This window comes from Lepus europaeus, chromosome 5, assembly GCF_033115175.1.
Source record: "Lepus europaeus isolate LE1 chromosome 5, mLepTim1.pri, whole genome shotgun sequence".
In the NCBI taxonomy this organism is placed as follows: Eukaryota; Metazoa; Chordata; class Mammalia; order Lagomorpha; family Leporidae; genus Lepus; species Lepus europaeus.
The window spans coordinates 20,069,411-20,089,607 of record NC_084831.1 but is presented as its reverse complement, the minus strand read 5'-3'; the positions used below and the strand labels follow the sequence as shown (position 1 = coordinate 20,089,607).

At 55.1% G+C, this 20,197-nt stretch overlaps 1 protein-coding gene across 3 annotated transcripts; it reads left to right on the top strand.

The window, feature by feature from the left end:
- The first annotated feature begins 9,488 nt into the window (after positions 1-9,488).
- Positions 9,489-18,442, top strand: KDF1 (keratinocyte differentiation factor 1). 3 transcript variants are annotated; one of them, XM_062193193.1, is made up of 4 exons: positions 9,489-9,527; positions 15,830-16,900; positions 17,357-17,431; positions 17,914-18,442. In XM_062193193.1, the coding sequence occupies exons 2-4, from the start codon at positions 15,862-15,864 to the stop codon at positions 17,994-17,996; spliced, it is 1,197 nt and encodes a 398-aa protein (XP_062049177.1). In that variant the 5' UTR covers positions 9,489-9,527; positions 15,830-15,861; the 3' UTR covers positions 17,997-18,442. The 3 variants fall into 3 exon arrangements, with proteins under 3 accessions (XP_062049177.1, XP_062049175.1, XP_062049176.1); XM_062193191.1 differs by having other exon boundaries at positions 9,512-9,587; XM_062193192.1 differs by lacking the exon at positions 9,489-9,527 and adding an exon at positions 11,706-11,853.
- Positions 18,443-20,197: the final 1,755 nt, after the last annotated feature.

Here is a 20,197-nt window from a genome sequence, read left to right as displayed (position 1 = left end):
AACCTGGCAAGTTTACCTCCCTTCCCTACTCTGCAGGGAACCTGCCTAGACCTCTGGCCTTGACCTCTGACCTCTGGTCTCCACAGAGTTTCCCTCCATCCTTCATCCCTGAGATCAGACCCATATTTTGGCCACCCCTCAGACAGCATGAATCCCTGAGGTCAAGGCTGGGGGCTCCATCCTCAGACTGGGGGGTCCTTAAGGGCGAGTCTGAGTCTGCCCCACCCATGTCCATGTCATCACCTCCCTTTCTTTTTTTTTTTTTTTTTTGGACAGGCAGAGTGGACAGAGTGGACAGTGAGAGAGAGAGAGACAGAGAGAAAGGTCTTCCTTTGCTGTTGGCTCACCCTCTAATGGCCGCCACAGCCGGCGCACCACGCTGATCCAAAGGCAGGAGCCAGGTGCTTCTCCTGGTCTCCCATGGGGTGCAGGGCCCAAGCACTTGGGCCATCCTCCACTGCCCTCCCAGGCCATAGCAGAGAGCTGGACTGGAAGAGGGGCAACCGGGACAGAATCCGGCACCCTGACTGGGACTAGAACCCGGTGTGCCGGCGCCGCTAGGTGGAGGATTAGCCTGTTGAGCCACGGCGCCGGCCCATCACCTCCCTTTCTGTCTCTGCCCACAGAGAGAGGAGACAGGGCATGCTTAGGGGAGGTGGCGCAAGTCCAGGACAGAGGGAGGGGCGCTCCCATGCAGCTCCCTCTCCCCCTTCCCTCTGAGCTGGGTGGAAAGAAGTCCAGGACGTGGTGAGTTGGATCTGGGAGGAGTTACTTCTCCCTGCTGAGATGAGCCAGTTTGCTCACCTATAAAATGCAAAGAATGCTCTCTGAAGCTGGTCTGTAAGAGGTCACTTTTACCCCTGCACTCCCAGCTGGCCTCTCCCTGCTCCAGCTCCACCATCTTGTCTTGCCTAGCACTCCTCCACCAGGAAGCACTCCTGGGATCGCGCCTTCCAGACCTCCGGCTTTCAGTGCAGTACCAAGCTCTTGCTCTGTCACTGTAGTGGCACCTCTGGGTACACACTGTGAACCCCCCAAGGTCATAGCGGGTCTTATTCCTCCCTGGATCTCCCCAGGGCCAGGCACAGAGCAAGGGCTCGGTGAGACCGCCCTCTGGCCTCACTGCCCCCGCGCCACCACACCTGCCAGGTGTCTGTGCTGCCATTGGCTATCTCCAGCCCACTTTCCTCCCCAGGCTGTCATCTGGGGGGTCTTGGGGTAGGACACAATCTTACCACCCCCAGACCCCAGCAAACTCAGCCAGTGCTCTCTACCCTTGAACTTCATCAGTTTCCTTGGGCCACTGCCACTTTTTTTTTTTTTTTAAGACTTACCTATTTATTTTGCAGAGTCACAGAGTAAGAGAGACACAGAGAGAGAGAGAGAGAGAGAGAGAGAGAGAGAGAGAGAGAGAAAGCGCACGCTCTTCCATCGCTGCTACACTCCCCAAATAGCTGTAACAGCAGGGGTTTAACCAGGCCAAAACCAGGGGTCCAGAACTCCATCCAGGTCTCCCACATGGGTGCAGGGGCCCAGGCACTTAGACCATCTCTCGCTGCTTTCCCAGGCACATCAACAGGCAGAGCAACTGGGACCTGAACCAGCACTCGGACATGGGATGCCAGCACTGCAGGTGGCAGCTTAACCTGCTGTGCCATGATGCTGGCTCCAGGTTGGGCTAAACTGTTACACTGCTCAGCCAGGTGTCCAGATGTCCGTCTTCTGCTGTGGTCCCCTCCCAGGTTCACTGCAGGCTTCGGCCAGCGGGGCATCGAGAGCAGGGAGCAAGCAGAGGCGTTAAGAGTTTGCACACTGGAGCTCGTCTCTTGCAAGCCAGCGGCCCCACTGTGAAGACTGGCAGAGGCCAGGGGAGAGGTGAAGCCACCCCGGCAATCCAGCCCCCACCCAGCTCCCAGGTGAATGCAGCCGCCCACAGGAAACCAGCACAACCGCTCGGCTGAGCCCCAAGCAACCACAGAATTTTTACAAGTCTGGCAGTTTGAGGGGCGGGGTTTATTTATCAGCCATAGGTCATGAAACAAGGGGCACCCTGAGTCCTCTGCCTGCCTCCCCTCTACATCCAGACCTGGGGATCCATGCCCAGAATGTGTTGTGGGCCAACCACTGCTCCCCATGTCCGCTGGCACCACTGTCTCGGCCCTAGATGGCTGGACGCCCTGCTTCCAGGCTTACCCGCCTGTGGTCACCATCCAGTGACCAGAGTGCAGCTTTTGAGGTATTGGTCAGATCCAGCCACTCCCCTGCCCAAGACTCTGGAGAGGCAGAGCTGGCATCACCTTCCCCACACCCAAACCCCCCAGTCCCCATTCAGTCTCCCCCTGGCTCACCGTACTCCAGAAACACTGGCTTCCTTTCTGTTTCTTGAATATGCCAAGCTGTCCCCTACCGCAGGGCCTTTGCACCAGCTGTACGCTCTGCCCAGAAGATTCTCCCTCCCCTTCTTTACGTCTAAGTCATTCAGTTCTCAGCTAAAATGTCTCCTCCTTGGGAAGGCCGTTTACAGAAGAGGAAACTGAGGCTCAGAGAGATGAAGTTATTGCCCAAACTCACGCCGTGGGGAAGGCGGGCCAGGGTGACCCTCGTCTGTCTGACCTCCTCTCCAGGGCTCTTTCTGTCACGTCAGTGGTTTAGGAGGTGAGGGTGGTGGTCACTGGCTCCCGAGAGAGGGAGTGGGCGGAGGTGCTCTCTCACTCCTTCCACAAACCCTCGCCCCAGCCTGGTTAGTGTCCCAGGTGACATCAGTCAGCTCTCTTCTGGGGTCGGGGAAAATGGTGAGGCAGATCTAGAGTCCGCTTGGCTCTAGATAGCCCGGGGAGGCAGCCGTCTAGCTGGACTCCTCTGGACCAGCTTCAGAGAGGAAATGAGATTGCAGGGCGGGCAGAGAGTGGGTGGTGTTTGCTCAGCGGCCTGTGCTGTCTGCTGCTCCCCATGAGTAAGCAGGGCAGTCAGCCTAGGCCTGTGTATCTATGACCCTGCGTGGGAGGTGGGAGGGGTTGGGGACGGAGCAGCATGGTGGGGGTGGGGGTGTAGGGAAGCGAAGGGCTAAAGGAATTCATGGATTTTACTAACGCCCAGAACTCCCAGTCCATTGCCCAGAGCTCCAAGCTGCTGAGTAGCAAAGGCAGGACTTGAGCCCAAGTGCATCTTGACGCCACACACAGCCACGGGAAGGACCAGGGGGTCAGCTGTCGCCAGACCCGCTGTGTACTCACCGTGTGGCCTCACAAGGCTGGTCCCTGTCCTGTGCTTCATTTCCGCCTCCATCAGCTGAAGGGATGGGATGAAGGCTCTTTGAGCACAAGAGTCTGCAGAATCCGTCTACCAGGGCTTGAAACCAAAATCACGGCCAAAGGAGCAGCCCCTGCCCCGACCACCGTGTGCAGGGCACTTCCTCAGCACCCAGACTCCTCCAGGCCCAGCACCTGGCCTCCTCCAGGCCCAGCAGCTGGGTGCAATGCCAGGTGGAGCCAGGGAGCCCCTCCCATTCCAGGTGCACCTGCGGTCTCCCACCCAACACAGCAAGTAGCCTAGCGTTCCTGGAGCTCCACAGCCCAGCGCCTCAGAATTCCAGGGCTCCAGCTGCAGGGCCCAGCACCCTTGCTCCTCACCTCCCAGGGTAAGGCTGCCGCCTGAAACGCCAGCATCCCATATAGGTGCCGGTTCGAGTCCTGGCTGCTCCACTTCTGATCCAGCTCCTTGCTTAATGTGCCTGGGAAAGCAGCAGAAGATGACTGTGTTTATTTATTTATTTATTTTTTTACAGGCAGAGTGGACAGTGAGAGAGAGAGACAGAGAGAAAGGTCTTCCTTTTGCAGTTGGTTCACCCTCCAATGGCCGCCGCGGTAGGCGCGCTGCGGCCGGCGCACCGCGCTGATCCGATGGCAGGAGCCAGGTGCTTTTTCTGGTCTCCCATGGGGTGCAGGGCCCAAGCACTTGGGCCATCCTCCACTGCACTCCCTGGCCACAGCAGAGAGCTGGCCTGGAAGAGGGGCAACCGGGACAGGATCGGTGCCCCGACCGGGACTAGAACCCGGTGTGCCGGCGCCGTGAGGCGGAGGATTAGCCTGTTGAGCCGCGGCGCCGGCCGACTGTGTTTATTTTTAAAGATTTGGGTTTTTTTTTTAAATTGCATTCAAGGCCAGCACTGTGGCACATTGGGTTAAGTCACTGTCTGCAGTGCCGGCATTCCATATGGGCACCAGTTCAAATCCTGGCTTCTCTATTTCAGATCCTGCTCTGTGCTATGGCCTGAAAAAGCAGTGAAAGATGGCCCAAGTTCTTGGGCCCCTGCACCTACATGGTAGACCCAGAAGAAGCTCCTGGCTCCTGTCTCTGGCCTGGCCCAGCCCTGGCTGTTGTGGCCATTTGGGGAGTGAATGGGCAGATCGAAGATTGATCTCTCTCTTTCTGTCCCTCCCTCGAACACTACACTTCAAATAAATAAAAATAAAATTTTTTTAAAGTTATGAGTAATGGTGCATCTAGGATTCCAACCCAGATACAGTGACTCTGAAGTTCTGGCAATTTCCACTGCTGTGTGCTGCCCCCTAGTGCCCCTTTGGGAGAAGCACACTGGGCAAACCAGAGCCATCCACGGAGTTGTGGTTTGTCTTACTGTCTCACAAACCCTCAGATTCAACAGGTCTCTCTCTGTCTTTCCTTCTCAGTGTTGCTCTGCCTTTGAATAAATAAATAAACTTTTTTTAAACAAAAGATTTATTTATTTATAAAGATTTATAAAGATACCAAAAGATTTATGTATAAATCTTTATTTATTTATTTGAAAGGCAGAGATGCAGAGAGAGAGACAGACAGATCTTCCATCTGCTGGTTTACTCCCCAAATAGCTGCAATGGCCAGGGCTGGGCCAGGCCGAAGCCAGGAGCCAGGAGCTTCTTTCAGATCTCTCACATGGGTTCAAGGACCCAAAGACTTAGGCCATCTTCTGCTGCTTTTCCAGGCCATAAGCAGAGAGCTGGCTCCAAAGTGGAGTAGCCAGGATTTGAACTGGTGCCCATATATGATGCCGACACTGCAGACAGTGTAACCCGGTGCACCACAGTGCTGGCCCTGAATACAATTTAAAAAAATCCTTAGCAATAAAAACAGTGAATTTTACTATCTGTAAGTTATATCTTAATTTTAGTAAATACTTTTTTTTTTTGACAGGCAGTTAGACAGTGAAAGAGAGAGAGACAGAGAGAAAGGTTTTCCTTCCGTTGGTTCACCCCCCAAATGGTCACTGCGCCAATCCGAAGTCAGGAGCCAGGTGCTTCCTCCTAGTCTCCCACGCGGGTGCAGGGCCCAAGCACTTGGGCCATCCTCCACTGCCTTCCCGGGCCACAGCAGAGAGCTGGACTGGAAGAGGAGCAACCGGGACAGAATCTGGCACCCCGACTGGGACTAGAACCCGGTGTGCCGGCGCCGCAGGCGGAGGATTAGCCTAGTGAGCTGCTGCGCCAGCCAAATAAATACTTATTTCCATCTACTTGAAAGGCAGAGAGAGAGAGAGAGAGAGAGAGAAAGAGAGAGAGAGAGAGAATCTTCCATCTGCTGGTTCACTTTGCAAATGTCCACAGCAGCTGTGGCTTGGCCAGACTGAAGCCAGGATCCGGGAACATCATCCAAGTACCCCATGTGGATGGCAGGGACCCAGTTCTTGGGCATCATCTGCTGCCTCCCAGACAAATTGGCAGGAAGCTGGATTGGAAATGGAGCAGCTAGGACTGAAATCAGCACTGTGATGTGGGATGTGGATGTCCCAAGTGTCAGCTTAACCTGCAGCACCATAGCACTCATTGTACATACCTTAGTTTTTTTTTAAAGATTCATTTTTATTTATTTGAAAGAGAGTTAGAGAGAGAGGTAGAGACAGAGAGAGAGGTCTTCCATCTACTCACTCCCCAGATGGCCACAATGGCTGGAGCTGCGCCGATGTGAAGCCAGGAGCCAGGAGCTTCTTCCGGGTCTCCCATGCAGGTGCAGGGGCCCAAGGACTTGAGCCATCCTGTGCTGCTTTCCCAGGCCACAGCAGAGAGCTAGATTAGAAGAGGAGCAGCCGGGACTAGAACCGGCGCTCATGTGGAATGCCGGAACTTCAGGCCAGGGCTTTAACCCACTGTGCCACAGTGCTGGCCCCCATACCTTAATCTTTAAAAAAGATTTATTTATTCATTTGAAAGGCAGAGATACAGAGAGAGAAGGAGAGAGATGGAGGGAGGAAAGAGAGAGAGAGATCTTCTATCCACTAGTTTAGTCCCCAAATGGCTAAAATGGATGGAGCTGGGCTGATTCTAAGCCAGGAGACAGGAGCTTCTTCCAGGTCTTCCTTGTGGGTGCAGGGACCCAAGCTCTTGAGCAACCTCCCATTGCTTTCCCAGGCACATTAGCAGCAAACTGGATCAGAAGAAAAGCGGCCAGGACTCGAACTGGTGCCCATATGGGATGCAGCACTGCAGGTAGAGGTTTAACCTTCCATACCACAGTGCGGGCCTTGAACGTACTTAATTTTTAAAGAACGAATAAATCAATAGGGAAAAAACTACATAAGACTCTAGACTCACTTGTTTTCTTCACAAGATTTATTTTATTTATTTGAAAGGCTGAATTACAGAGAGAGAGAGAGGGAGAGACAGAGAGATCTATTTGTAGGTAGGTTCACTCCCCAAATGGCTGCAATAGCCAGGGCTGGGCTGGGCTGAAGCCAGGAGCCTGGAACTCCATCTGGGTCTCCCACATGGGCGGCAGGGACCCAAGTACATGAGCCATCATCCACTGCTTTCCCCGGAACATTATCTGGGAGCTAGATCAGAAGTGGAATAGCTGGGACTCAAACCGTTGGTCATAGGGGATACTGGCATCATAGGCAGAGGCTTAACTCGCTGTGCCACTGCACTGGCCCCATGTTAGCATTTTTACTCCTTGTTACCCATCGTTGTTGTTAGCTGAGCTGCTGCGCCATGCTGTTGCCATTCTCTCTGCCTAGCATTCTGTGCTCATGAGTGGCTCATTCTAATATTTTTTTTCCACTTATAAGTTAGGCTGAATCATATAAATCTGTCATGTTTAAGATAAAAAAAAAAAAAAGACGGGGCCAGTGCTGTGGCACAGCAGGTAAAGCCTCTGCCTGTGATACCAGCATCCCACATGACTGATGGTTCAAGTCCCAGCTGTTCCACTTCTGATCTAGCTCCCAGCTACTGTGGGTAAAAGCCGCTGCTGACATTGTCGGCATCCCATACAGGCACCGGTTTGAGTCCCAGCTGCTCCACTTCTGATCCAGCTCCCTACTATGGCCTGGGAATGCAGAAGATGGCCCCAGTCCTTGGGCCCCTGCTCCCATGTGGGAGACCTGGAAGAAGCTCCTGGCTCCTGGCTTCAGATGGAAGTCATTGCGGCCACCTGGGGAGTGAACCAGCGGATGGAAGTGGAAGACCTTTCTTCTCTCTCTCTCTCTCTCTGCTTCTGCCTCTCTATAACTCTGCCTTTCAAATAAATAAATCTTTTAAAAAATATCAAAAAAGATAAATTAACAGCAGTTTCATACGGCTGAACCTAACATTATGCCTAAACAGAGTAGCTCCAGTGTCTGAACTGTGTGAAAGGGATCCCATTCCAGATGTCATCTTCTGGCTTTGCCTTTTTCCACTCAATATCATCTTATTGCGCACACCGGCCGAGTGCTGGCTGTCATTCCTTTTCTGTTCATGTGTGTGGGGGCTCCACACGCCTGCATCATCCGTCAGCGGCACTGGGCTGCTTCTGGCTTGAAGCTACCACCCCAAACTGTTTCTACTAATTCTTGTCCACGCTCCTTCTCGGCACACCTGTGCAGATGCTTCTTACGGCCGTACCCTAAGAATGAACCTGCACCCCATTTCCCGAGTGCCACACGTCCCTGGAGGGGATGTGGAGGGGAGTGGCTCTGCTGGAAACTGATCACCTGTGCCTAAGTCTATCCACTTTGCATGGGTCATCTTGCTACTCCTCCCAGGGGCAGCTACCCTTGTCTCTGCAGATGAAGCTCAGAGAAGGAGGGTTCTTGCTCAGTCAGATGGTTTGTGCCCATTGCCTGAGCAAACAATTTCTTCCTCTCTAAGCTTGCCTGAGCAAACAATTTCTTCATCTCTAAGCTTCAGTTGCTCCACCTGTAAAATGGGAATGATAACATCTGCCCCGGGGCCAGTGCTGTGGCATGGCAGGTTAACGCCCTGGCCTGAAGTGCCTGCATCCCATATGGGCGCTTCTTACGGCCGTACCCTAAGAATGAACCTGCACAAAGGTTTTTACCTGCACCCCATTTCCCGAGTGCCACACGTCCCTGGATGGGATATGGAGGGGAGTGGCTTTTTAAAAATATCAAAAAAGATAAATTAACAGCAGTTTCATACGGCTGAACCTAATATTACACCTAAACAGAGTAGCTCTGTTTAGGAGGGTTCGAGATCCGGCTGTTCCACTTCCGATCCAGCTCTCTGCTATGGCCTGGGAAAGCAGTAGAAGATGGCCCAAGTCCTTGGGTCCCTGCACCTGCGTGGGAGACCCGGAAGAAGCTCCTGGCTCCTGGCTTCGGATCAGCACAGCTTTGGCCGTTGCAGCCAATTGTGGGAGTGAACCAGTGGACGGTAGACCTCTCCTCTCTGTGTCAACAAATCTTCAAAAAAAAAAAAAACACACAAAAACCACCTGCCCCACCCCACCCCACCAGTGGAGAGATTAGATAATGCTGTGCAAGGGGCTTAGCATGGGTCCTGGGATGCTCCCTATAAGTCACTCACTTATTGGTGAGATGGTTATTCAGTTCTTATTAAGGGGAGCAGGGACCCAGGACAGCCCGAGCCGGGACTGCCTGCCTTCCACAGGTGTCCCGTCTTGCAGACAGAGACCCCAGGGAGACAGCATCTACGGCGCCTTTGGCCACCTCTGCTGAGTGGGGCTGCAATGCCCGGCCCCAAAGCCGAGTCACCCTCCCCACCTGTAGATTTCCCGGAACAGATGAGGTGAACTGCCCGGCACACAGAGGACCCAGGGCCCAGGAAGAAATCGGAGGCCAGCCGTTCACTCAGTCAAGAGTGTTTCCTGAGTTCCTGGTCTGTGCCAGGGCCTGTGCGTGGGCACTGGGGACAGACACAAGGCCAGACCTTCCTCAAGGTCACAGGCTGACAGGAGACAGGAGTCAGGAAAGCAACGGTGTGCTGGGCATTGTGATAAACCAGTGCAGTTCCATAACGGAGACCCAGACAGAGTCCAGGAAACCGCCTCGGAGGAGGCCTGCCAGGGTGCTCCCTGGACCACCCGCCCATCTGACAGAAGAGGAGACTGAGCCCAGCACCTGCCCATCACGCTCCGCCGGCCCGGCGCCCCAGCACAGGCCGCAGGCCCGCCCAGAGTCCCGGGGCGGGGCCTCGGCCCAGGTGCGCGGCGCCGCGGCGCTTCGCGGAGACAGGAAGTGTGTCCCCAGCGGCGGCCCGTGCCGCGCTCCCGCGAGACGCTCACCTGCGCCCCAGGTGAGCGGCGAGGGGGGCGGGGAAGGGGCTGAGCTGCAGGCGGCTCACCTGGCGGGACAGGTAAGCCCCGCGCGGGCCCGAGTGGGCGCGGGCCGGGGCGTCGTCAGCGTGGGGAGCCCGCCGGGGCTGCGCACGGACGGGGGAGGGTCTCGGGCCCGGCTCCTCGGGGCCACCCTCCCACTTCCGGGGTGCGCGGGCCAGGGAGCGGCCTGAGCAGGCAGGCGCCCGGGCTGGGCGGCCGCAGTGGGGTGAGAGGCCGCGTTCGCTCTTGGGGCCGGCCGGCGCGGGGCACGGTCGGACGGACCAACCCCGAGGAACGACGTCGGGCGGGCGAGGGGCTGGGGCGGCCGGCGGCGGAGGGCTCTGCACCTGGAGAGGCTGGCGCTCGCCGAGTGCGGTGCCTTTGCGGGGGCTGGGCCGGGCTGGGAGCAGTGCGGGGGTCTGGATCCCCCGCCGAGGGCTGCGCCTTCAGGGTGCACGGATGCCCCGCGTCCGAGCCCACGGCTGTGTGATGAGCAGGGCATGGGCGTAGGGCAAAGGCCGGTGCGGCGGGGCCTGTCCCTGGGGACGCTGGACGGAGGGGCGGTCCCAAGGCAGACCCCCGGAATGTGTGTGTTCGCTCCTGGGTGCCGGCACTGCGCTAAACCCGCTTCTTGCGGTCTCTCACTTAAACCTCCCTGGGGGCCCGCCAGGATACTCATCTCTTTTTCCAGACGTGGGAGCTGCAGCTCACAATCTTGCCTCTGGCCACGGTGCTTATAGGATTTCGGAGGTGGGGGCAGGAGCCAGGGATGCAGCCTGAAGGGAACAGGCGGGGTTTGACTTTTGAGGAGGACTCGGAGGCTGGAGGGGAGCAGGTACCTGTGTGCGGCACTGCCCTTCTCCCACGCCCTCACCCCATCCTGCCAGCACTGAGGGTGTGTGGCAGGGAGAGCAGCAGGTGGGCCCCAGAGCTGCCGGAGCTCAGTAGGAGGCCTGCCCCGACCCTGTCAGCTGGGTAGGTGTCCCTGGCTGTGGCCTACCCTGCTTCGGGTGTGTGTGCTAAGGAGAGGCATGACTTGTTCACAGAGCAGCCGCGGGGGCTGCACAAAGTGGGGTGGGGAGCCCTCTGGCCCCTTCTCTGCTGTTTGTTCAGCATTTAGCACAGTGCTGTTATATGTGCTCAATACGTAGTTGCAGGATTTATTTAATTTTTATTTAACTTATTTGAAAGGCAGAGAGAGAGGGTGACCTCCCATCCACTGGTTCTGCAAATGCCCGCCACAGCTGGTCAAAGCCAGAAGCCTGGAGCTCAGTCTGGCCTGGAACCCTACCACTTGATCCATCACCCGCTGCCTCCCAGCAGGTGCACGAGCTGGGACTGACTCTAGCTAGCACTCCGATATGCAGTGCAGTTGGGTTGATCTAGCCAGCAGTGCAAGTCTTCTGGCTTTGAGGACAGCAGGGGAGGGAGGGGGTAACTTCCCGATCCCTTTACAAAGCCCAGGAACCTCTCTATTCTATGTGGCTGTAGAGGGGTGGAGCTGCCCACTTTCCTGACCACAGTCTGAGCCTGGCAGGCTCAGGGCTCCCGCTGTCCTTCCCATACAGCTGGGAGTGGGTGGCTTTGACTGTCCCTTCCCTCACAAGGAACTTGTGGCATTGGAAAACAGAGCCGAGTCCTCTTTTGAGAGAAGGAAGGGGTGGCAGATAGGAGCCTGGGACCAGGCTAATGGGTGGCTTAGGCAACTTTAGGACTGTGTGTGCTTCAGTGTAGTGGTAATAAAGCCTTAAGAGAAGTGTTTTATCACACCCGGAGCGCTTAGGACAATGTGAGCTCCTTCGCAATGCAAACTCCTGAGCTTAGGGAATTGTGTCTACTGCTCTGCTCTTGGGTTTCAGAACAGCACCCGGCACACAGTAGACCCTCAGTGAACGTTTGCTAACTGAGCGAGTGACTGACTCCATCCTCAACTGGACATTGCTCCAGCCACAGCGAGGATTTTAACTGCATGCCCCAGTCACCTTGTACAGTTTCCGTTCCCACACCTTTGGAGACAGGATTCCTCGCTGCCCCTCCCCCTCCGGTCACCCTCAGCACCCAGGTGCCCCTCCTCTCCACCCAGAGGCCCCACAGCAGCACCTGATGTGCCTGCCCTGTTGCAGACACCCAGAACAGAAGGAGCAGCACAGTCTCCGCCCCTGAGCAGCCGCACAGGCCCTGGGGAGATAGGCTTAGCCTAACCTCGAGTACAAGGCCGTCCCAGCTAACAGAGCTTGGCAGAAGACCTCAGGAGAGCAGCTCCCGTCTGACCAGAGGTCCTGGAGGGTCCTTGGAGGAGAAGTGGTGAGTGGAGCCAGGGGACGGGTTGAAGAATTGTAGGAATAGAGAGCCCTGTGTTGCAGCCGGTGTTGCAGCCCAGCCGGGTAAGCTGCCACCTGCAACACCGCAGCATCCCACGTGGATGCCGGGTCAGGTCGCACCCAGCTCCAGGCGCCTGGCTTTGGTCTGGCACAGCTCAGGCCACTGTGGCCATTTGGAGAGTAAACCAGCAGATGGAAGAGCTAACTCAGTCTCTTCCTCTCTCTCTGCCTTTCCAATAAATTAATAAATAGAGAGGGGCCCATGCTGTGGCACAGTGGGCAAAAGCCGCTGCCTGCAGTACAGGCAACCAATATGGGTGCTGGCTCAAGACCTGGCTGCTCCACTTCTGATCCAGCTCTCTGTTATGGCCCGGGAAAGCAGCAGAAGGTGGCCCAAGCCCTCAGGCCCCTGCACCCACATGGGAGACCCGGAAGAAGCTCCTGACTTACTTCAGATCGGCCCAGCTCTGGCTGTTGCAGCCATCTGGGGAGTGAACCAGTGGATGGAAGACCCATTTCTCTCTCTGTGCTTCTGCCTCTCTGTAACTCTGCCTTTCAAATAAATAATTCAATCTTTTAAAAATAAATAAATAAATAAAGAGTCCAAGAGACAGATCTTTCATCTGCTGGTTCCCTCCCTAAATGTCCACAATCGGCAGGGCTTAGACCAGGCTGAAAGCAGGAGCCAGGAACTCCATCTGGGTCTCCCACATGGGTGTCAGGGGCCTAAGCGCTTGGGTCATCTGCTGCTGCTTTCCCAGGTGCATCAGTAGGGAGCTGGCTTGGAAGTGGAATCGCCGGGACTTGAACCAGTGCTTATATGGGATTCTAGTGTCACAGGGGCCAGCTTAACCTGCTGTACTACACTGAGAGCCCCAATAAATAAATACCTAAAAATATTCAGGAAATTTAACACCATATACTACTGTTAAGTAATTTCCAGTGTATTTTCTTTTTTTTTTTTTAAGATTTTATTTATTTAAGAGGTAGAGTTGTAGACAATGAAAGGGAGAAACAGAGAGAGAGGTCTTCCGTCTGTTGGTTCACTCCCCAAATGGCCGCAATTGCTAGAGCTGTACCAATCCGAAGCCAGGAGCCAGGAGCTTCTTCCTAGTCTCCCATGTGGGTGCAGGGGTCCAAGCATTTGGGCCATCTTATGCTGCTTTCCCAGCCCACAGCAGAGAGCTGGATTGGAAAAGGAGCAGCCGGGACTAGAACTGTCGTCCATATGGGATGCCGGCGCCGCAGGTGGAGGATTAACTTACTGCACCATAGTGCCAGCCCCTCCAGTGTATTTTCTAATTTCACCAATTATCCACATTATCTAGTTTGCATTTTTTTCTCTTGATCCACAATTATGTTTATTTAGTTTTTATTTTTATTTTTTTTAATATTTATTTTATTTATTTGAAAGAGTTACAGAGAGAGGTAGAAACAGAGAGAGAGGTCTTCCATCTGCTGGTTTCTTGATCTCTCTTAGGCTCTCCTCCCTCTTTTCCTTCTTCGCCCCTTCCCTCGGGTCTATCTGGTTTCCCCACCAATAAACCCTTTCTCTTAAAAAAAGAAAGAAAAGAAAGTACAGGATGAGGCCGGTGCTATGGCGCCAACATCCCACATGGGCACCGGGTCGAGTCCCGGTTGCTTCGCTTCCAATCCAGCTCTCTGCTATGACCTGGAAAAGCAGTGGGAGATGGGCCCTGCACCCACATGGGAGACCCGGAGGAAGCTGGTGGCTCCTGGCTTCAGATCAGTGCTGGCATTGCAGGCAGCAGCTCTACTTGCTATGCTACAGCGCCGGCCCCTAAATAAAACCTTTATTTATTTACTTATTTAATTATTTGAAAGGCAGAGTTACACAGAGGCAGAGAGAGGTCTTCCATCTGCTGGTTCACTCCCCAGATGGCCGCAATGGCCAGAGGTGTGCTGATCTGAAACCAGGAGCTTCTTCTGGGTCTCCCACATGGGTGCAGTGGCCAAAGGACTTGGGTCATCTACTGCTTTCCCAGGCCATAGCAGAGAGCTGGATCAAAAGTGGAGCAGCCGGAATTTGAACTGGCACCCATGTGAGATGCTGGCACTGCAGGCAGCAACTTTGCCTGCTATACCACAGCACTGGCCCCTAAATAAAATCTCAAAAAAAAAAAAACAGGCTGAGGATAGTTCCGACCTAACAAACCCTTACATGTGATCGGGGATCCTCCCCCGTACACCACTGCATAGACTTCCGGGACTCCCTCAGCCAGAGGGGATTCTCTCATAGTGCCTCATGTGTCCTACATGTTCTGTCTTACAAGGTTTTAAGTGTCTGTTTTCCCTTTAGAAAACCATCTGTGAGTCATCAAAAACAAAGTCTGTAACTGATACATTTTTGGTTCCAAAGTGCCCAGTGTAAGACCAGGCTCAGTGTTTGTGGCGTGAATAGAGTCTTAGTTCTGAGCTTCCTAGCAACCAAATCAAAAGGGGAAAGATGTATGTTGTGACTCAATGTGCTTGTCTAATCAAACGAAGCAAAATAGTGGTTGCCGTTAAATGTGGCTAGGAGCACACTCTGAGTTTGATTGGAATATTGGAGGGGACCCCAAACCTTCCCATGTCTGATCTGAAGGATGCAGGAAGGAAAGGGATGGCAGTGATCAGGTTCCCCAGCAAATCACACGGAAGAGCATTTGTTGAGAAGCCTTGGAGGCTCTGCGTGGGCCCACCAGCAGGAGACACTGGGGAGACTGCTTCTCCCAAAGGGAGATTCTAGATCTTTTTTGTGGCAAAATACACGTTCACATTTTTAAACCATTTTTAGGTGTACAGTCCTGTGATTGAATACATTCATATTGTACAGCTACCACCACCATGCATCATGCCTGTTTGTGTTTAAAAGATTTATTTATGTATTTATTTATTGGAATGACAGAGTGATGGAGAGACAAAGAGAACCTTTATCTTCTGGTTCGCTCCCCAGATGTCCACAACAGCCAGGTCTGGGGCGGGCTGAAGTCAGGAGCCAGGGACTCCATCTGGGTCTCCCACACGAGTGGAAGAAACTCAGGTACTTAGGTCTGCTGCCTTCCCAGGCATATTAGCAAGGAGCTGGATCAGAAGCAGAGTACCTGGGACTGTAACCAGCACTACTACTACTACTACTGCTGCTGCTGCTGCTTCTTATTTATTTATTATTTATAAGACTAAGACTTATTTATTTATTTAGGCAGAGTTAGAGGAGAGACAGAAAGAGATTTTCCACTTGCTGGTTCTCTCCTCAAATAGCTGCAGTAGCCAGGCCAAAGCCAGCAGATTCTTCCGGGTCTCCCAGGTGGGTTCAGGAGACCAAGCACTTAGGCCATCTTCTGCTGCTTTCCCAGGCACATCAGCAGGAAGCTGGATTGGAAATGGAGCAGCCAGGACAGCGCCCATGTAGGATGCCCGTGCAGCAGCTTAACCCTCTATGTCACAACAGTGGCCCCATAAACAGTAATTCCAACCTGCTGTGCCACAACACTGCTCCTGTTTGTTTTTAAATAACATCCCAGGGAGTGTGAAGTCCCAGGAAGTGAGGGTTTATGGGCATACTTCACGGCACAGGTCTCAGAAACCAGAAGCTGGGTGGACATTGGGCTTAACCGTCACGACTCCACTTGGGAAGCCTGCATTCGCGTCCGGACTCTGCTCCTGATTCCAGCCTCTGCTGGTGTGTACCCTGGGAGGCAGCAGGTGGTGTTCAAGTGGTTGAATGTCTTGTCACCTCACCCACGTGGTAGACTCAGGTTGAGTTCTCCTGGCTTCTACCTGGCTCATCCCTGGCTGTTGCAGGCACTTGGGAAACAAACCAGTGGAAAGGACCTCTCTCCCTGCCTTTCAAATCAACTAAATGATAGATAGAAGCCAGTGTCCAAAGCTCTGCTGATGAGCCCTAGGGTTTATCCCTGACCTATGAACCTGACTCCTTCCTGGCTTGTTCCCTGCAGGTGTCTGGCTGTAACAAACCATGCGATGAGCCATGCCCCGCCCTGGACACCCCCGCCCATCATCTGGGCCACCACGTTTGGGACCCTGGGAGCAGCCAACAGAATTATGCCTGGAGACATACGATAAGCCAGCCCAGCCTCTGCCAAGCCACCGAGCCCGTAGGCCAGACCCCAAGGACCCTGGCCATTATGGCCCCGAGAGCATTACCTTCATCTCTGGCTCCGCTGAGCCAGCTGCCGAGCCCCCTGCCTGCTGCCTGCTCTGGCGACCCTGGGTGTGGGACTGGTGCCGGGCTGCCTTCTGCTTCCGCCGCTGCCGAGACTGCCTCCAGCGCTGTGGAGCCTGTGTGCAGGGCTGTAGCCCCTGCCTGTCTGCTGGGGACTCCGCTGAGGGGGCTGCCGAAGCCAGCTGGGCCAAGGAGCACAATGGTGTGCCCCCAAGCCCTGACCGTGCACCCCCCAGCCGGCGGGATGGCCAGCGACTCAAGTCAAACATGGGCAGCAGCTTCAGCTACCCTGACGTCAAGCTCAAAGGCATCCCTGTCTATCCTTATCGCAACACCCCGTCCTCAGCCCCTGACGCGGACTCCTGCTGCAAGGAGCCACTGGCCGAGCCCCCGCCCCTGCGGCACAGCCTGCCCAGCACCCTGGGCAGCAGCCCCCGTGGCTCCGAGGAGTACTACTCTTTCCATGAGTCGGACCTGGACCTGCCGGAGATGGGCAGCGGCTCCATGTCGAGCCGGGAGATTGACGTGCTCATCTTCAAGAAGCTGACGGAGCTGTTCAGCGTGCACCAGATCGATGAGCTGGCCAAGTGCACGTCGGACACGGTGTTCCTGGAGAAGACCAGCAAGATCTCAGACCTCATCAGCAGCATCACGCAGGACTACCACCTGGACGAGCAGGACGCCGAGGGCCGCCTGGTGCGCGGCATCATTCGCATCAGTACCCGGAAGAGCCGCACCCGCCCACAGACCTCAGAGGGGCGCTCCACGCGGGCTGCTGCCCCCGCTGCCCCCGCCCCTGACAGTGGCCATGAGACCATGGTGGGCTCGGGTCTCAGCCAAGATGGTAGGTGGGGCCCCGCAGGGCTAAGGGGCGGGAGTAGGGGAGGCTGTGACCAAGGGAGGGATGGACCCAAGTCTTTGGCCACTGTGGGCCTACCCCTGCACCAGACCCCGTTCTTGACTTCAGCTCCCGTGTTTCCCCCTCCCCTGCTCCTAGGCTGACTCTTCCCAGGGAGGTCTAAGAAAGGCAGATCCCGGGAGCTCTCTGGCCATTGCTGTGGTGCCCAGAAAGGACAGGCTCCTTCTGGCCCCTGCTCCTGGCTGCCAGAGTAGCTTCCTGGCAGAGAGTGGGCAGCAGGACCTGGGGACTCATGGGTTTGAACCGCTGGTCTGGCATTAAAACCTGCCCCCACCCCCACCCCCACCCCCCACAGGGTCTCTAAGCCCTGCTTCTTGGGCTTCCCTCCTCTGGCTGGCCGGGGGTTTGGGTGTGATAACAACCGTTCCTTCCCTCCCCTAGAGCTGACAGTGCAGATCTCCCAGGAGACCACGGCGGACGCCATCGCCCGGAAGCTAAGGCCTTATGGAGCCCCAGGTGTGGTCCTGATCTAGAGTGCCTACCCTGAGGGCCCCTCACCCAACATCCTCCTGGGGTGGAGAGGGTGGGATCAGAAGGGGACAAGGGGCCTGAGCAGCCAGAACCATCCCATCCTGTAAGCTGGCTTACAGCACAGCAGGTGCTGGAACAGGCCAGGAGTACTCGGACCCCAACCCTTAAGCCCAGGCTCTGGAATGGACAGCAGGAGGGCAGAAGGCCATCTGCTGTGGTGCTGAAAGGGCACCCTGAGTGGCCTTGGCCCTCACAACCCTCTGGGAGCAATCATTACTCTTTTACAGAGGGGGAAGCTAGGGTTGAGAGAGGACAAGGAATAAGGAACTGAGTGCGTCTCCCAGTCAGGATCGAAGCGACTCGGGCTCAAGTCCCGCTCTGCTGCTTCTCAGCAGGCTTCTCCTGGCCCTGGGGCCTGGTGAGTTCTTTCCCCTCTCAGCCTGTTTCCTCCTCTCCCTTTCCCCCAGGGTACCCAGCCAGCCGTGACTCGTCTTTCCAGGGCACGGACACAGACTCGTCTGGGGCACCCCTGCTCCAGGTGTACTGCTGACCCCAGCAGGCCCAGCGGCACCACCCTCCAGGGAAGAGCATGGCCTGCAGAATAGAGGGCCCAGGACGCCCCGTCTCAGGGAGGCTGGGCCAGGAACCTGGTAGTGTGCGCTCTGGCACTCTGGCCAACTGACTCCTGTATCCTGGTTCCCACACCCTAAGGCCTCCCCAGCTAGCCTGACCCCGGCCCAGGCTTGCTCCTTCCAGCCCATGGCTTTCGGTGGCTCTCCAGAGAAAACAAAGAATTCAGTTACCTTCCAGGATTGAATCCTGACTCTATCCCGTAATATGGCACTTGTACCAATCATGCAAACTTCTCCCTCCCAGGGGGACCCTCCAGCTAAAAGCAGTAAGTGGACTGGGTTGGGGGCGGGCAGGGCCCACTCCACGTCGTTCTGTTCTGTTGTTTGACTGTTCTGTTAACATGACCATAGTTGGCGGTACAAAGGTGGCATCGTCTTCAGTCCCATTTGCCTGGCCTTACTGCTACCCAGAGTGGGAGATGGACGTGGTTTAGTGCTGCTGTGGGGTTGAAGTCGTGAGGATGAAATGGGGGCAGTGCTGCTCCTGGAGCTCTGGAGCCAGCAGTGGCGAACAGGAGGAAGGTGGTTTTTGTTGCTGAGCTGTTCTGTAGGCCCATGGACTGCCCTCCGATCCCAGTCCCTGGCCTGCAGGCTGGCCCACCCCCAAATCCCTGACGGTCATTCCCAAACCTGCCTTGGGGCTGCTGCTCCCCTCTGCCAACAGAGTGCTGTGGGTTTGTTACTCCAACCCTGGAGTGGGAGCAAGAACTCAGAGAAATAAAAAAAACCTTGTGGGTTACGTAGCTACTAACTGCGGCTCTGGAGCTGGAAGCTGACCTTGGGGCAGAAGCAGGATCCTGTTTGGACACCAGAGCCCAGCTGGGTTCAGAGGCATCCTGCTTAGCTGCCCCCATGGGCCAGGGCAGATCCACCAGCCCGTTGCTGCGTCATGAAGCAGCCGGAAGATGTTCAAGATCCCCTTACATTAAAAACAATGTATTTTATGAGAGGCAGAGACAGTTCCTGTCTGCTGGTTCTCTCCAAACGCCCTCAATGGCCAGAACTGGGCCAAGCCAAAGCCAAGAGCTCAAGCTGCGTCTCATGTGAGTGGCACGGACCCAACCACTTGAGCCACCACTGCTGTCTCCCAGTGTCTGCGTCAGCAACAAGCTAGAGCTGGGACTCAAACCCAGCAACACCAATATGGGCCATGGGCATCTCACCCACACGCCTACCCTCCCCACCCTTCTTACTGTCCCCACGGGCATCCTTTCACAAGAGACAGCTGAGCTATATTGCTTACCCCGGATGGTCCCTTAGGGGCATGACCTCAGGAAAGCTGGGCAGCACTGCAGGCACAGGCGAGTGTGACTGCAGCCCCTCCTTCTAGCCCTGCCCGAGCAGTGTCTTCCAAATTCAGCCTTGGGACCCACTATTTGCATTCCCAGAAACAAGAGTTTATCGGGGAAGCATCTAGTTCAAGTCCTTTAGGATTTGGCTGGGAGTCCCGTAGAGTCAGACACACAAGTACTTCACAGCCCAACAGTTCTGCTAGGCTGTATCCTGAGGCAGCTTTGGCATACCTGAAAAGGGGACGTTCAGAAGGATTTTCCTAGAAAGATCCAGACATCAAATTTCTCCCACCTTTGGGTATGAAGGTCCACCTCTCTGGACCCTGGCTGACATCACCTAAAATCTTAGCTATGTGCATGATTCCTTGGCAAAGTCCTGAAGAGCAAACATGCTGATGGGGCCCCAGGATCAGCATCACTGGGGAGGTTGCTGGGTCTTGCAATCTTGCCTCCTTCGCCCAACCGAGACCTACAGTCAGGGTCTGTAGGTCGACTAAGTCCCCAGGTGATCTCTGTGCTTTATTGAAACTACTCATTACTTTTTGTTTTTTGTTCAAGACAATTTTAGCCTATCATCTGACTGGCAAGCCACTGCTAATAAAATAGAAATGGAAAGCAAAACAAAACAAAAAAAGTTTATCAAGTTTGAGGAAAAGACAAACCAAGTACTGCATAGCCTCGGAAATCCTTAACAAACTGTTCTGAAATTTTTGGAGGCAGACATTCTGTGTTCCAGAAGTTCAGGGGTCACCTTGGCCCACAGAACGGAACACTCAGACACCCAGCTAGACCCTCCCATAGCCTCTGCGGCCTCTCCATCGAGAGGC

Coding starts and splice junctions, on each gene's coding strand:
- KDF1 (XM_062193193.1), top strand. CDS start 15,862: ATGCCCCGCCCTGGACACCCCCGCCCATCATCTGGGCCACCACGTTTG. Junction 16,901..17,356: donor CTCGGGTCTCAGCCAAGATG/GTAGGTGGGGCC, acceptor TCCCTCCCCTAG/AGCTGACAGTGCAGATCTCC. Junction 17,432..17,913: donor AAGGCCTTATGGAGCCCCAG/GTGTGGTCCTGA, acceptor CCTTTCCCCCAG/GGTACCCAGCCAGCCGTGAC.